The sequence below is a fragment of the Myxocyprinus asiaticus genome, chromosome 18 (assembly GCF_019703515.2).
Source record: "Myxocyprinus asiaticus isolate MX2 ecotype Aquarium Trade chromosome 18, UBuf_Myxa_2, whole genome shotgun sequence".
Classification (NCBI taxonomy): domain Eukaryota; kingdom Metazoa; phylum Chordata; class Actinopteri; order Cypriniformes; family Catostomidae; genus Myxocyprinus; species Myxocyprinus asiaticus.
Genome location: NC_059361.1, coordinates 7,647,868 through 7,661,344, shown reverse-complemented (window position 1 = coordinate 7,661,344; position 13,477 = coordinate 7,647,868). Strand labels below are relative to the sequence as shown.

The 13,477-nt window shown below is 39.0% G+C and overlaps 1 protein-coding gene across 2 annotated transcripts in view; it reads right to left on the bottom strand.

Moving 5' to 3' along the window:
• LOC127456032 (F-BAR and double SH3 domains protein 2) overlaps positions 1–11,856 on the bottom strand; it is a 125,396-nt gene extending 113,540 nt beyond the window's left edge. The window contains exons 1-2 of one of the 2 annotated variants that reach the window (XM_051724315.1): positions 11,587–11,856; positions 5,657–5,754 (exon numbers count right to left, since the gene is read on the bottom strand). In XM_051724315.1, coding sequence (XP_051580275.1) covers positions 5,657–5,754; positions 11,587–11,607 — 119 coding nt within the window. In that variant the 5' untranslated portion in view covers positions 11,608–11,856. The remainder of the gene's footprint in view (positions 1–5,656; positions 5,755–11,586) is intronic. The other variant, XM_051724316.1, reaches the window with a different exon arrangement.
• Positions 11,857–13,477: the final 1,621 nt, after the last annotated feature.

The window sequence follows — 13,477 nt, the reverse complement described above, 5'->3', positions numbered from 1 at the left end:
TTAAGTTTACTTTGAGAGGCTTGTGTTCGACTGTATGCAGACGCTAAGCATATGTGTCAAAACCGAAGCATACTTGGGGCTTAATGCGTTTACATGACATTATAAACATGAGTTACTTTTTTATTTCTACTGAAATCAAACTTTTAAAGTGTGTGTAAACATACTGCTGTTAACATTTACATTTATTTATTTAGCAGATGCTTTTATCCAAAGCGATTTACAAAATGAAAATGAATACAACATAACCCTTACGATAATTGAGAGTTCATGTCAAATTTTTAGCAAACTTGCCGCAAATTCGCCACTGAAAATTTTCACATGCAAATGAGCTTTGTGCAAAATTTACGGCAAATTGTCCATTGTTGCCAAAGGTTTGCCAGAGGTTCACCACTACCGGCGAAGAGCTGCAAACTTCTGGCAAACATTTGTGGCGAATCATAAGTTCACTTGCATGTGAAAATAACGAGCGGAAAATTTGCGGCAAGTTTATGTCTAGTTTAGATTTTTTATAAGGGCAGCGATTCATCTTAAGGAGACAGTAGCATAAAAAGTGCTGCATTACAGTTTCAGTTGCATCAAAAAAGTACTATCCAAGACAGAGATTAGAGTGTAACAACAGTTTTTATTTTATTTTTTGAGTGTATGGTGTAAGTGCTCACCAAAACGATTTGTCTTTAGATGTTTTTTGAAGACAGAGATGGAGTCTGCTTCACAGATGGAAGCCACATGCTAATTTAACCACATGCTAGCCTAACTAAAGCTCATATGACATAAAACCAGAACAAACCGCAAGAACAAATCAATTGAACCCTATGATGGAACCAAATATTCAAGATTTGGGTGAAACAAATGTAGTTAAAAGTATTTTAACATGGAATTAATTACATCACACACAGTTTCCTGGTGAAATTAACATTCCAGGCACTACAAAAACGACGTTAACTGCTTTTCATACAAATCAGGAGTACAAGGGCAGATTATCAGTTAAAAAAATAATAATTTCCCTGTTCCTCACACAATACTATCTTATGACATCTAAACACTTGTAAGGCGGCACATTTTAAAGTTTAGATTATGTAATCAACTAAATGTACAGGCTTTTGATCAAATTTTGCAGTAGCTCCACTGATAGAGCATTGCATTTGCGATCCAAAGTTCCAAGGTAGGACACCTGAATGAACGCAAGTCAACACGTTGTCGAAAGTGTCAACGCAACACAAACTGACGTGGTTGCTTCAGCAATTACGTTTTTCATGTTATGTTTGCTTTATGACACTTTCGACTAGGTTTAGGTTTAAGGTTAAGGGAAGGGAGGTAGGTTTTGTTGATATAAAACTCAACAGAACATTAACCTTAAATTAATTGGTTAGAGAGAACATTTAATTCGCTTTTAGCACCACACAATGGACATTTCACCTATGAACTGCTACGATACCTTTAAAGGGTCATGTCATGAGGAATAAAAATGTTCTTGATGTTTTGACATAAGAGTTCCTTGTACTATAAAACATACAGTATGTTTCAGAACTCTTCAGTCCAAAAAGAGGATTTAATGACAATAAGCTTCAAAGAGGCTTCTTTCTCTACAACCATATATTTATCATTAATGTATGACCGCCTCCAAGACGGCATGACATCAACGCCTCCATTTACATCATCGTCTGTTTTTCCCGCCCACTGGTGCGGAGCTCGTGTGAGTGACAAGGAGAGAGCTGAACAGGTACAGTGCATCCGGAAAGTATTCACAGCGCTTCACTTTCTCCACATTTTATTATGTTACAGCCTTATTCCAAAATGGATTAAATTCATTATTTTCCTCAAAATTCTACAAACAATTTATTTGAAATCTTTGCAAATTTATTAAAAATAAAAAACGAAGAAAAAAAAATAAAAATAAAATAAAAAAAATCACATGTACGTAAGTATTCACAGCCTTTACCATGACACTCAAAATTGAGCTCAAATGCATCCTGTTTCCACTGATCATCCATGAGATGTTTCTACAACTTGATCGGAGTCCACCTGTGGTAAATTCAGTTGATTGGACATGATTTGGAAAGGCACACACCTGTCTATATAAGGTCCCACAGTTAACAGTGCATGTCAGGGCACAAACCAAGCCATGAAGTCCAAGGAATTGTCTGTAGACCTCCGAGACAGGATTGTATCGAGGCACAGATCTGGGGAAGGGTACAGAAAAATTTCTGCAGCACTGAAGGTCCCAATGAGCACAGTGGCCTCCATCATCCATAAATGGAAGAAGTATGGAACCACCAGGACTCTTCTTAGAGCTGGCTGCCCGGCCAAACTGAGCGATCGGGGGTGAAGGGCCTTAGTCAGGGAGGTGACAGAGTTCCAGCATTTCTCTGTGGAGAGAGGAGAACCTTCCAGAAGAACAACCATCTCTGCAGCACTCCACCAATCAGGCCTATATGGTAAAGTGGCCAGACGGAAGCCACTCCTCAGTAAAAGACACATGACAGCCCGCCTGGAGTTTGACAAAAGGCACCTGAAGGACTCTCAGACCATGAGAAACAAAGATTGAACTCTTTGGCCTGAATGGCAAGCATCATGTCTGGAAGAAACCAGGCACCGCTTATCACCTGGCCAATACCATCCCTACAGTGAAGCATGGTGGTGGCAGCATCATGCTGTGGGGATGTTTTTCAGCGGCAGGAACTGGGAGACTAGTCAGGATCGAGGGAAAGATGAATGCAGCAATGTACAGAGACATCCTTGATGAAAACCTGCTCCAGAGCGCTCTGGACCTCAGACTGGGGTGAAGGTTCATCTTCCAACAGTACAACGACCCTAAGCACACAGCCAAGATAACAAAGGAGTGGCTCCGGGACAACTCTGTGAATGTCCTTGAGTGGCCCAGCCAGAGCCCAGACTTGAACCCGATTGAACATCTCTGGAGAGATCTGAAAATGGCTGTGCAACGACGCTCCCCATCCAACCTGATTGAGCTTGAGAGGTCCTGCAAAGAAGAATGGGAGAAACTGCCCAAAAATATGTGTGCCAAGCTTGTAGCATCATACTCAAAAAGACTTGAGGCTGTAATTGGTGCCAAAGGTGCTTCAACAAAGTACTGAGCAAATTCTGTGAATACTTATGTACATGTGATTTTTTTTTTAATTTATATTTTTAATAAATTTGCAAAGATTTCAAACAAACTTCTTTCACGTTGTCATTATGGGGTATTGTTTGTAGAATTTTGAGGAAAATAATGAATTTAATCAATTTTGGAATAAGGCTGTAACATAACAAAATGTGAAAAAAGTGAAGCCCTGTGAATACTTTCCGGATGCACTGTACAGCCATTCCTATACACAGAGGAACTATTGCTGTAGTTGTTATTGAACTAACAAAGAGACTGCAATACCAGCGAAGCGTAGAAAATGTTGGGACATTCCTGGCTGCGGAAATGTTGCATCTCCGCATAGACTTTTGAAGGATGACAACATTTGTTTTTGTTCCTGAACTCGTCAATGTGGATTATATGGTTTGGTCGGCGCATTTCTCTAAGGATTCTTTTGAGAACTATTGTGATTCAGACTTTGTAAAGAAACTTAGAAAGATGTAGCTGAACTAGCAACATTGGACACGACACAGTGAGTAACAAATTTAATACTAATGTTTCTGTCTGTATTTGTTTGATATGAAAGGAATTGTATTGTCAGCCGTTTTTTAATCACAAAATAAACCATGATCAGGACTCCAATGCGGAACAGATTGTGATTTTTACACGGATACTTTCCAAGGAAATGCACACTTTCTCACAAACTTTTGATGTGAGAGATAGTTATTTTATAATATAAGAAGAAATGTAGCATGGAATGCAACGAAAGACAGTTGTGTAGTATAGTGGCTGCGTCTCGTTTTACCCACAATGTCCCATGTTTTGTTTGCAGAAATAAGCGCATCAGGATGCCCCATGTCACATATTTAATGTTTGCGCTTCAAAAATATTAACCAATCATAACAGAGTGGGCGCGTATTGAAGTCTTAAAGGGGCAGCACAGAAAACTGAGCTTTACAGATAGAGAGCCAGAGACAGTGAAAAAAAAGTAATTTAGTGCGTAATATAACTTCTCAAAAATGACAGCACAGTCACATTTAATTTAGCAGACGCTTTTATACAAAGGAAGGACACAACATAAGCGCACGTAATTGTCAAAGTCACATAATTGTTATGAGATCATGTTGATATGGTGCCTACCCTGAGTAAGGTTGTTGATGGGACATCATGTCTGACATCATCTCTAGAAACAGGAAAGGAAATGCAGATTCTGCAATATTCCAGATGGTTAGACGACTCACGGAGTGACTTACTTTCATGTCTTACTGCTTGTAGTCAAGGACAGCAGAAATACCAGCAGAAGGTCTTTGGCCGTGAGGTGTAAAGCTATTAAAGTGTGCTGCTCGCTTTTCTGTGTTAAGATGCAATGCTAAACGCAAACGCAGACAGAACGGCTCCATTATTTGTATGCACTGATGTTTGTCTCCAAATGGCAGGTATGAGCAGACTACTGAAATTAAAGCTGATGTGTCACTTATTCAATGTTCACATTTTCTCATATATTGGCTTAATATACAGAGTCATGTACAAGTAAGCTATTTGTTGGTTGATTTCTATCTAAAAGTGTAACACTGTGGCATATTACAATATTCCTGCACTGTTGATTGACAGTCAACAATGATTAATTTATTTTGCGAAAGTGTACAACTTCATGGGATTCTCGAGTAAAACAAAGTAATAATCGTGCACTTTTAAGATCGACTAGTCATCAGACATCCACCAATGAGCTGATTCTGAAATATGTAGTTTTGCACATGTCTAAAAATGACTACCCTCATTTCTTTGGACACAAACAAGCTTCTTTTCCCTGTCACACACACACCAGAATAACCTCCACACAAAATTGTGATTGCACTGCATTTTTCATCTTTAGCTCCCTAGCGAGGGTGTGCCACTGTCAAATATCTTCTAAAACACGCAGAAACATGTACAAACACACACATATACACAAGTACATAAATTCTGTGTTCAAACACACAGGTTTTAACAAATCCCGGGTAGAAGACATGAAATACTTCTTGAAAGTTGACATGTCTTGCTTTCATGACCACATATCAATTGAGAAAAATGTAAATGTAAATATATCAATGTAAAAAAAATCATGTCACACCACAGGACCATTTTAAATGAACTGGTAAAGCCAAAAAAGTGATTTAAACTAGAGGAGAAATGCAAAAGAAATGGCAACACCAGTTACACCCTCTAAGACATAAACCTTTCCTTTAAGAAATTCAAATACTGTACATTTTCACCTTCGATCCTGATATAAAATGCACACCGATATGTAACAGCCCTCAATCCCTTTTAAAGGAGGACAGACAGAGAGAGAGAGACAAACAGGAAAAAGAGAAGAGTAGCACAGTTATGACTTCCAGCTGTGGGAAACGACTGGCCCGCGAGCAGGAAGTCCAGAGGAAATGCCTTCGTCACATCCCAGTCCTGCGATCGGAGAGGGAATATTCTCTCTCTTCTCCCCTTCTCTGTGGCCCCTCATTTCAGTCTTCAGTTCCATTACATTTTTCCTCATGCTTTTGTGGCCATAAGAGTATGTTAGTGTGTTGTATAACGGCTTACCTCATATCTTCCAATAAATCACATTCTGCCTGGTGTTTTAAATGCAGCCTGCCGAGCTGCTCCGTGTGCGTGTTCTTCAGTTCCTGTGTCACTTTCACCTAAGGGGCAAACGACATCATTAGAGCCAAAGAAGAGGATGATGCATGCCATTTCAACACACAAGAACACACTCAGTCCCACACAAGCTTATTATTTTGTTTCCAAAAAGTTCCAAGCTTCATCGATAAGAGCCAGAACGACAAGTTCACAAACTTTATTAACAACAACAGAAACATTTCTGCTAACAGCAACGGAAAGACATAAATTGTTGATCTATTCTTTCACTGAAAAATTTCAATGGCACTCCATTGTTATGAGAATAATTAAACTATTCTTATGGTTCTCTATTGGTCTAAACCATAAAGGGTGGAGTGCACTGATCTCAGGCCTGATCTAGACTGCACCTTATCAAGAACCAAATGACACTCATACCAGCAACATGAGCAAAATCTCCTATTTTAGGTTTGTCTGCAGTGAGTTGCATACATAAGCAAGCTGTATACACCCAAAAGATCCGTTTAAACGGTTTGAATCTGTTTAATGCCCAAAGCACACTTCGGTCAGACGCGAACGCTGAGCATCCGCGTACAGGACCCGTGACGCATATTTTGAATGCACAGAATGCGCATGCGCCTGGAATTATCGGCACTAATTACTGGTTCCACAAGGTGGCAAAACACACATTTGGCCGTTGCTGTCACGAATAAGCACTAAACATCAGGAGATGAAGGTAAAAACAACAACAGTAGATATGCATGTCAAGAGTGTGAGTGTGAGGAGGTCAGGAGATACCTGCATTTGTGTAACTCGAGTCTGAAGGAATATAAAGACACCTTTATGGGTCTAAACTCCTGAAGAGAAATTGTCCACCGTCTTATAGCAGTCGTAGCATGCATGCGCCAGCCGCCTGTGTATGCGCGCACAGTCAAATGGAGTGTACTTTGACAGGCTTGCGTTCGACTGTACAAAGCCTTCGCGTCAAATTAGAAGTATACCCAGGGTTTAAGGGACAAAAAGAAAGGAACCAGGTGATGGTTAACACCTGGTACCCTTTATGTCCTGGAGGGGTCTATGTTGCATACTTTCTTTTCTAATTTAATAAAAAATATTTTATTAAAAATCAGCACAACAGAATGTCTTAGTGTTTGATACGTCCATGTTTTGCTTTAATGGCAGCATGCACTCATGCTGGCATAAAACATGATCCATGTTTTCCCAGAATGATAGGAGAATATTCCAGAGCATTGTGTGTGCTTCAATGGAAGCAAGAAAATCTGATCTTTGGTACTAAAGAATTTAACATGGTCACAGTCACAAATTTAAAGGAATGTTCTGGTTTCAAAGCAAGTTAATCTCAAACAACAGCATTTGTACAATAAAAAAAATTATTTAGACCCGTACCTCTGCCCCTTTTTAAAAAGCAAAAAAACGCATTTACAGTAAAGCCAAACGCACACTAAATGACTTTCAGTCGGCTTCCTGAGACTCGCAGTCTTGATGCGCACACTACAGGACAGATCGCAGACTGGGTGTTTTAACTACATGACCATTCGTCCCTGACTGAGACCATGTGTACTCCTGGTATTAAGATGTGTTTGGGTGATCCAATCACTTTTGCACAAGTGAGATATCACCGACCACTTGTTTTTGTATTTTGAGGGTAGAGCCTCTGATTTCATGAGAACAAACATAAATTATTACGTCTTTGTTTTACTAAATAATAATAAATCACAAAAATATAAAAGAAAGCGCTAAAAACCGGAGTACATTTTCTCTTCAAGGTGCACTCAGTAACTTTTATCTTTGTGTCATCTTGGACTTACACTGACACCTAGTGGCTTGGATGCAGCATCATTTAAAATAAATTTCAGTTTCAGAAGCCATTGTAGAAATTTAGCATTCACAGTCAGCCATGATTACTTTAATCAATGAGTGAAAGTGTCAAATAACAGAAAGATTACTGTGATTAAGAGAGTAGTATTCGGCTGGTCATGTGATTCTAAAATGGCAGCCCCTACGTGTGGACCCTCTCCATGCAGAATAAAACAACTTTTATATCCAGCCAGGTCTCCTAAGCAACCAAATTGGCCCGGTTGCTAGGGAGGGTAGAGTCACATGGGGAAACCTCCTCGTGATCGCTATAATGAGGTTCGTTCTCGGTGGGGCGCGTGGTGAGTTGAGCGTGGTTGCCGCGGTGGATGGTGTGAAGCCTCCACACGCGCTATGTCTCCATGGCAACGTGCTCAACAAGCCACGTGATAAGATGCGCGGGTTTATGGTCTCAGACGCGGAGGCAACTGGGATTCGTCCTCCGCCACCTGGATTGAGGCGAATCACTACGTGACCACGAGGACTTAAAAGCGGACTGGGAATTGGGCATTCCAAATTGGGTGAAAAAAAAAATTTTTTTTTTTTTTTTATAAGGTTACTGATATGACTGGAGTCTTTATTTTAATATGAGTGGTCATGATTTCCAACATATATTGCAACATTACAATTCATGTCTTGAGAGTTAAACTTTTTTTAATGAGGAACAAATTACTGAGTGCACAATTAATTATACACAAACATGAGGTTTATTGAAGAGTTATTTTAGTGCAGTACCTGTAACTGACCTTCCAATGTGTGTAACTTCTAATATCGGTGTCCCTATTGTGCATGTTTATGCACTCCCTTTTTAAAATTTTCCAATCATATGCTTATTTCCCTTTAAATCTCTAAGTAACCGGCATAAAACCTGCTGTATTAACTGCGGTCTTTAGCATCGTCCCATTTCAAACAGATCACATATTAAAATTACAACAACGAAATTCATTCACAAACTTGCACAGTTTATTGTTGATAACATGTAAACAAATATGAAAGAACAGCTCTCGCCCATTTTTTTTGCGCTTATTTGCAAAGAAAAATATCTGAAAAAACAGTGGGTAGGGAGATTTTCTTTTTCCTAATTATTCTTTGTCTCCTGCTTTCCAATACCTCGCCCTCCTTTTGCGCTCTCTCTATATTTCATTGGCTGTGACTCACTGTCGGTCTCTCGCTTATCGGGACAGTGCACACACCTGACGACAAGACATCTAGTGTAGATATCAAGCTGTTTTGATATCCATTGTTGCGTCTGCGACTTGTCGTGGCTTGTCGCAAGAGTGCGCACACTACATGACACTACACTACACTTTTGGTCGTGAGATCTGGGACTTCTCATTGTAGACCAGTCGCCGACTCAAAACATCAAAGGAGATGAGCTTGAGTCATGTAGTGTGCATTACGCTTAAAGAAATATTCCCGGTTCAGTACAAGTTTAGTCAAGCTCAATCGACAGCATTTGTGGCATAATGTTGATTAACACAAAAAGTAATTTTAACTCATCCGTCCTTTTCTTTAAAAAAAAAAAAAAAAAAGCAAAAATCTGGGTTACAGTGAGGCACTTACAATGAAAGTGAATGGGGGCCAATACGTAAACGTTCAAATACACGCTGTTTCAAAAGTATAGCCACAAGACGTAAACAGTGTGTTTTAACATGATTTTAGTTTGATAAATCACTTACTAACCTTTTCTTTGTAAAGTGATATCCAATTTTATAACTTCGTTGCCATGATGCTGTAAACCCCTAAACGATCATTTAAACAACTTTAAAGCTCAAATAATACACACGTTTTAACAGAAGAATTCATGTAAGTGCTTTTGTAAAATTATAAGCTTCACATTTCTGCCTTTAAACCCTCCAAAAATTGGCCCCATTCAGTTCCATTGTAAGTGCCTCTCTGTAACCATGAGGGGCGCAGTTATTTTTTTGCGGTAATCAACATTATGCCACAAATACTGTCGATTGAGCTTAACTTGTATTGAACTCAGAATATTCCTTTAAGACTGGGGTGCAACAAATGTGAGAATTGATATCTAAGAATCAAAAAACCCATTCTGTTCAACCACAAATCTGAATATTGTCTGAATAAGTCTATGATGGTCATGGCCCCGGATAGAAGACACATAACTTGATGTTTGGGGTTAAGAACTTTGTAACGATGCAACACTCAGCAGCACTACATGGCTGAGAAAACCCAAAGGGACCGGGCCAATGAGCCCGGGCAGGTTGACTAATATCTGGGGAGAAATTGTTAATTAAAACAAAAGCTCTCTACTTGGCAGGTGAGGAGATAATTGGCTCTGTAACAACTCCCTAAAGGTTAAAGCCAAGGAGAATGGAAAAACAAAATAGCCAGAAAGCAGCCAAGCACCCCACGCTACCAGCATAGACAGCATGATACAATGTTAAAGTTGCACAATAACACCCAGTATGACAGCTGGCTGCACGGCTCTCATCAACACTTTGAAATGTACAGGTGATACATTATTACTCTGGATACAGGAAACACTTACACTGGCCTTGTGCATGTGCGTCATAAGGAAACAAAAGTGTATCATCATGTAATGATATCTCTATGGAAATGTCCACACTGCTAGCTAACATGTGGATATATATGATCAGACGATATATTTGGTTTGGAAAGTACAGTTGATGCGATACACACCGTCTTAACAGTACCTGCACGATTTAATCTTTCTGAATCATACAAAGATCACCTAATTATTCACACTAGCCGTCCTAGATATCAATAGAATACGCTTAACATAATTTATGGTGGATTTAAATGAAAAGAAACATTGTCCGTGAGACAACAACCACACCAAATGAATAATAGTTACCTCTTTGTTTAAGCCTCCATTGCATGGTGTCCACTACAGTGGACAGATTTTTAAAAGCCATTTTTAAGCATTCAAGGTGTGATTTTACCTTTAAGCCTTACTCATAATTTTATATGACTGTCATATATGTCATTGTGTTTTTTTTAAATACTCAACATGACTGATGCACCAGGTACCTCTGTAATATTTACCACTATCTTCTATTGAAATGAACTGATTTGAATTTTGTGGGGAAATTTTGCAATTATTATATTCTTGTTTTGAAGAACATTTAAGATAGCTTTGTGATCAAAGATTCGTGCATAACCATGTTAATCTTTGCTTTTAAAACATCGTATTGAGAATAATAATAGCATAAATGAGGGGTAAACCTATGCTACATGCTATCTGCTTTCCCCCTCTTCTTTAGACAAAGCAATTGCATAAAACTCAAGACGTCATCCTTATGGATTTTATATTGACTAATGTATAATCCAATGCATTGATGCTATATATATTTAAAAAAAAAAAAAAAAAAAAACAATTGCACGAATCATAACAATAGAGGGTGTTTGTGCATGGTTATTTCACATTCCTTCATATAGCCTGTGGGACTTGAGTTTGAAACCCAACACCCCTGCTGTCATCTTTGAGTGTTTACAGTAAAACACATCTTTCATTATCTAAAAACTCACGTTCGCTTTAATAATATCACATATGCTTTCAATATATGCATGACATTTGGAGTCACTAAAGCAAGGTGTGATCAGACATCAGTATAGATGTTAAAAGCATTGTGTGATCGGGTCCAGTTGATTCGGATCAGTGTGAAAGAAGCACCACACAAATACACAAAACAACCGACTCGTGGCTGCGTGGCTTTTACCGTTATCCGAGGACAGATCTGTCCAAAAAAAAAAAAAAAAACACTCCCTCACCGTGTCAAGTAAATGTGTGCTGGCTTTCACGACTATTCCTCGCTGCTGTGGCTTTAAAAACAATAAAAACAGAACTCTACGAGAAAAGTCTGCTACAACAGTTTCTGCTACAATCGGAAAAACCGATACATTGTATCTAAACAAACGGCGACTGGATGCAAAGTTGCAACTTCGGGACAATGCAACAATGTTGCAAATAACTGATTTCACGCGTCTTTTTTTTTCTTCATTTAAAGAACCCGTTTCTTCCAAAGAGGATTTCTTACCTTTCTTGGCGGAGGCTGCATGTTTTAACATTGGCACAAATGGAGTAATATTTCCAAAGAAACGATTTCCAAAGCGATAGGGCAGATAATTAAATCCCAGTGTCGGGAAAAAGGGGGGAAAGGAGATCAGACTGCAATCCGATCGCGATTCAGACGGCCATGATAGAGCACGTCCACTCTGGCAGACGCTGAGCAAACACTGCGGATCGGGGGAGAAAGTCATGAAAGACAGAATATGCCTCCAAAAAGCAGCGGGCTCCGAACCGTAAAAGCAAGCCCAACAGCGCCCCGGACCGGACACAACAAACCGCTAATCCGCTAAAATGCAAATCCTACTATGGTGAAGGTTAAACTAATGAATATTAATCACGTAACGGGACGCTAGCTCAGTAGGCCTATCTGATTGGCTAAAAGGCAGACGTTGGCCAGCGGGCGCCAGTCAGCTGGTAATCATGAATATTAATTTAACACTGTGATTGGACAGTCCAGGAAGATTACGTAGCAACGTCACCGCAAAAAAATAATTTTCAAGAGCGACACCTTGGCCACTATGGGGTTCGTAAATTTCGCGATATTTTATTCACGAGAAGAATTTAACAGAATTTCACACATTTCAAAATAGAGGTATTACCTTAATATGTTAACAGGAGCAAAAAAACTAACAGTAAAGCGCTAAAGAGTATTAACCTTTATAAAGCCTTGAATATTCCCTTTTGAATCTTAATATTATATGCATTGTATATTGTATAATTTATAGCCTTTTGTATTCTGGATATTGTCGATAAACCTTTTTGTAAGTATTTTTTTCTTTTAGTTTATTTCTTATGCTTTCAGTTGGTTTGACTGTCATGTTATATTGATTAAAGCAATAAAATAAATAAATACAAAAAAGAGAGAATTTAACAGATTTTTAAAATGTATATTAGTCGTATTAAAATTTAAAATGTAATTTTTTTTTACATAATTTCCATATGTTTTATGAAACCCCTCACTATTATTTTATTTATATCTCAACAACTTTTATTCTAAATAAACAGTGGCGCCGCGCTGTGTGTGTGTGTGTGTGTGTGTGTTTTTAGTGTTCGCGTCCGTGGGCTTGCCATGGAGCTATAAAATACCTGGAGAGAGAGCTATCCGTTAGCATCCCCGTTCATCTCTATGACTGTGCTCAGCTAGCGCAGGGTTCCCAGAAAGCGAGCGAAACAGGCTGCCATCTTTGCACATGGGCGCTCAAGGTGTCACGTGACTAAGCACTCGTCAACGGGAATAGATAGGGAAAAAATATAAATCAATTTCACGCTTTTAAGAGTCCTTCAAAAACAATCCGTCACCGGATGACGATGTGCTATAATGTAATGAAATAATTCAAGTTGACATTTTTCTTGGATTTTTTTTTTTCGTCAGAAAACACGGCTACATTTGAATGGCTGTCTATGGAGAAATATGCTTTTTACCATCGGGTGGTGTAGTTCCAGCATCTACCAGCAGGTGCTAATAGGGACCCCCTGGGGCTTGCACAGCAACAAGGACTCGCAATCGATCGACAGACCATCGATTGGGGCAATGCATATGCCGGCAGAATAATAATCGACCCCAGATAAACTGATTCCCCTGTGCTCTCTTAAATAAAATCCTCTTTGGATGAAATGCCATTACAGTTATAGAATTACAGTCAATATGCCATTGTCTAAAACTACTATTGGCATGACACTCTAAAGAGACAATTAAGACTATATACAGAAGTCAACATAATGCTATATCTAAAAGATATTACTACAAAAATAACTAAACAAGGTAAAGAACTGCCCTTTCCCCCTCTAGAACAAACCTTTATTCTTCTGGGAAAGCTGTCATTCCTGAAATGTGTGTCAACTATGGAAGAACAGTGCTT